Consider the following 4,279-nt stretch of genomic DNA (forward strand, 5'->3'; position numbering starts at 1 on the left):
ATCATTCACTCAATCAGTCAATTACAACTATATTACTCATTTAATCATATACTCACTTAACCAACAAACACACTACTACTATTACTACTGCTACTGCTGCTGCTACTACTGCTGCTACTACCACCACCACTTCTACTACAACTATTACTACTACTACAATGACTACTGCTGTTACGACATAACCGCTACTTCTATTACTACTAAAACTTCAAATAATAATAATAATAATAACAAAATTATTGATAAAGTTTATGGAAATTTACAAAGTCAAACCTCTGGACGATCCTTCAATTTGAGTACAAACGTTCGATGGAATGCAATAGGACGCGATTTTTCGCGAAATTAATTTTAATTTCAGTTTATTAATAACTTTTTATATGTATGTATTTATAACAATATATTAATTTGTTTATTGTTATTTTTGATATATATAAATTTAATAAAACATAATAATGCGTTTTGAATAAATATATTTATATATATATATATATGGAAATAATCAAGCAGATAAAGTGATCTCTAGTAACAATGTCTAATTTCACTGTTAATGTTCCAGTTAGATGAGGTTTCCTGGCGCAAATAATTTTTATTTCTCACCATTAAATTAATTCATAATAATCAATTTCGTTCTTATTGAATGAAAATATGATTTATAAATAAGTAGCCACTTAGAATTCAAACACTAAGTAAGTATTATTCAATTACGGCTGTATCAACTATAATAGATAGTTGTAATAGGATTATAATGATAATTAATGAAAGAAATCTTGCGACCAAGATACAATGATACAACTTAATGATAGAACTCAATGTGATATATTCTAATAAACTAAACAATGATACAACTAAATGATACAAATCAATTTGATATATCGTAATAGACCATACGAGTCAGGGTAGAGAAAAATTGCTAACAATGCAGCACTACGGCAAATGAATCTTTCATTGGCTGTTGTAAAAACTAAACGATGAAAGTATTTTCAATTGCAGGAGAAACCGAATGAAGGTTGGTTTTATAAAGGCGGTCAACTTTATATGGAAGAAGACAACGAGACATCTTTTCGCACTAGCACTCCTTGCCATTCTCTCTCTCTCTCTCTCTCTCTCTCTCTCTCTCTCTCTCTCTCTCTTTCTACATATTATTTACTTTCTCGCTTCTTATTTAGTTTTTTCTTCATTTGTTGAACTCATAGGTCGACTCAGTAGCAGAAAGATTAATAATTTTTTGGCAAAGAAAGTTTACGTCCGTTGATAATTTTTTTTATCATTTGTAAAGTTTAACAATATATTCGAAAATGAATAGCGAATTAAGTTTTTTGTATTCAAATGATCGGGAAAAAACTTTTGAGAAGATTGAAAAGAGAAAGTTTTGTTAAATTTAAACAGGAAATTAGGCAAAGCTGGCCATTCAAACGTTGCCTAAATAAAAATCTATTAGCTTAGTTCATTTAAAGAAATTTAAAATTCCATTCAATTCCAAACTCCAGGTTTAACGATAATGACCATCATAATCTTCACACAACACACACACACACACGCACGCACACACACAAACACACACACAAACACACATTTCCACGTCTTTTAGGTGGTCAGCAGTTAATTATGTACCGCCATAGAGGCTGCTAAATTGATGGATAAAAATAAATAACTGCATTGCATTAGGAATGATGTCCTAGGCAAACATTCCGCTCTATCACTTCTGTTTAAAAAATCACAAAATGGTATGCGAGCAAACACACACGCGCGCACGTACACACGCTCACACACACACATACATACATACAAACATAAATACATACTAACGTATGCATGCATGCATATATTTTCTCCACCTACAGTCCATATTTAGAAATAGATTAACTATTGTAATTTCTTTCTTAAGAAATTTTTGGAAATCTTTGAAACGGAAATTGCAAACGTCAAGAAATATGTATAATTTAATTGACAGCACATTCCAGCTTTAGCCTCTGCTATAGCAACGTTATCATCTCACCGTCATAGAAGGCGTCATCATCTACGTCATCATCTTCGTCATCATCAAAAATTGCATACTGGCTTCCGTAAATATTACATTCATATTTAAACTCAATTTAAACTCGGAAACCAACTTTGAAACGATAAATTTATCTTAATTCTTATTACAAAAAGTTTTTCATGATATATTGGAGTAAATTTTGTAACAAAAATAGCACCAACTAACAATGATAGCAACAGACATGTGGCATCTCATTTTTGTCTCTTACTTTCTAGTTTTTTTCAATCAATCTTTTGCCTCCTTTTTCTTTCTCTCTCTCTCTCTCTATTTTTCTTTTTCTTGTTAATTTAAACAAACGAATGAGAGTAGATCCTTGCACTGCAAATTACATTGAGAAACATCTATCAAACCGAACAAATGCTGATGTATTTTTCATTTATCAATCACGTAATTGAAATCAATAGTTGTGATGAAATAAGGGCAAGAAAGTAAAGACATGCACACACACACGTATGTCCACCAAATAATCTAAAAATCAACTAAAATGATCATTCAGACCACTCAACAAACTCCTAAACAGAGAGTTTAGTTATAGAGTTAATTTTAAATAAACTTCATTTTATAAAAATTTACGTTTACACAATGAAAACAGATATGGTCTTAACATGATAACTAGGCGGCATTTCGTTACAAAACGCTGAATGGCATGAAATGTAAAAAAGAACAAAAAAAAAGCCTCAAAGTAATTGAATTTTTTACTAATTAAAGTTGCGACCAGAGTTTTTTTTAAAAACCCGAGAAACTAGCGTCCAAACGTCTCACAAACAAAAAAACGGCTAAAAAATTAAATGAAAATATCTATCTATCTATCTATCTATCTATCTATCTATCTATCTATCTATCTATCTATCTATCTATCTATCTATCTATCTATCTATCTATCTATCTATCTATCTATCTATCTATCTATCTATCTATCTATCTATCTATATCTGTCTATGTATCATTAACGTCATCATCTTCGACGTTATGGCTTAGAATGAAGCAAAATAAATATTAATAGATGGTCTCATAATTGAAATTCAATGAAAAATGGAATTTTTATTTTAAGATTCAGTGTAAGAATGTATATTTGTATAAATAACAAAAAATATTATTATATTATTATAAATATTATATGCATACACACACATGCACACACACATACAGACACACACACACACACACACACACACACACACACACACACACACACACACACACACACACACATTGTTGTCAAATCGATGTTGAATGTTCCTATCTATAGTCCAAAGTTATCATCATATGCATCCTAAATGAGAGAAAAAATGGATGAATGAATAAATAAATAAGTGAATGAATAAATAAATAAATAAGTAAATAAATGAATGAATAGATGAATGAATGAATGAATGAATGAATGAATGAATGGTTAAAATTTTCACCAAACTTTTATGAACGTCTACTATTTACCAAATTGAATTACTTATTGTTTTAAAATATTAATTATTTTGAAAAAGAAAAAATAAAATTTTATTACACTGTTGTCTTTCTGCATGTCCTCAAGTTTTTTCAATTTCTCGGCCAGCGCATCGCTAAAACAGACCCGATAGAGAGGACTGACATCATCTAAAAAAGCATAAATTGTCTCGTAATACTTTGTGGAGTCTTCGCCTGAGATGTTGTCATACTGTCGGCCCACAATCTACAACAAAAATTATTATAAGTAGATTATAAAAGCATTAAGAATATCAATATATTATCATATTATCAGGTTAATTTTAAAAGCCTAAAACAGTAAGATGTGATAAGTATAAAATCCCTTAAATACCATACAATACACACAGTCACACACACAGACACACACAAAGACAAACATAGACACACACACAGAAGTCACATCATATCATGATCATATAAATAAATTTTATAATAATAAATAAAAAACATGCACAACACACATACGACAGCAGACTGACCGACCCTGTAACCAGATGCACTCAATTCAACGCAGTAACAGTTACCCTCCTTCGAGGTGATGTTCATGTAGACGACCTGCTCGTAATTTCCAGTGTTGTGCTTCTTCGACATCTCAGCATGTTTCACCCCAAACTGAATCTCCTTCACTGTTTCTTCCCCTTCAAAAACAATTCCAGAAACTTCTTCAGCATATTTGTAGGTCCCTTCGGCAGACATTGTTTGATTACTAATAGTATTTTATATTTTGTTATTGGTGAAATTATTAATATTAATATTAACTTGTCGGTTTTGGTTTTATTT

At 30.5% G+C, this 4,279-nt stretch overlaps 1 protein-coding gene across 1 annotated transcript; it reads right to left on the minus strand.

The window, feature by feature from the left end:
- Positions 1–3,560: 3,560 nt before the first annotated feature.
- HELRODRAFT_152723 (hypothetical protein) lies at positions 3,561–4,141 on the minus strand (the record flags this gene model as incomplete). Its single annotated transcript, XM_009012770.1, has 2 exons — positions 3,561–3,704; positions 3,983–4,141. Coding segments are annotated over 2 exons (303 nt in total), but the record flags the coding sequence as incomplete, so codon positions are not given.
- Between the last annotated feature and the right edge of the window lie 138 nt (positions 4,142–4,279).

Source organism: Helobdella robusta (assembly GCF_000326865.2).
Source record: "Helobdella robusta unplaced genomic scaffold HELROscaffold_11, whole genome shotgun sequence".
Lineage (NCBI taxonomy): Eukaryota > Metazoa > Annelida > Clitellata > Rhynchobdellida > Glossiphoniidae > Helobdella > Helobdella robusta.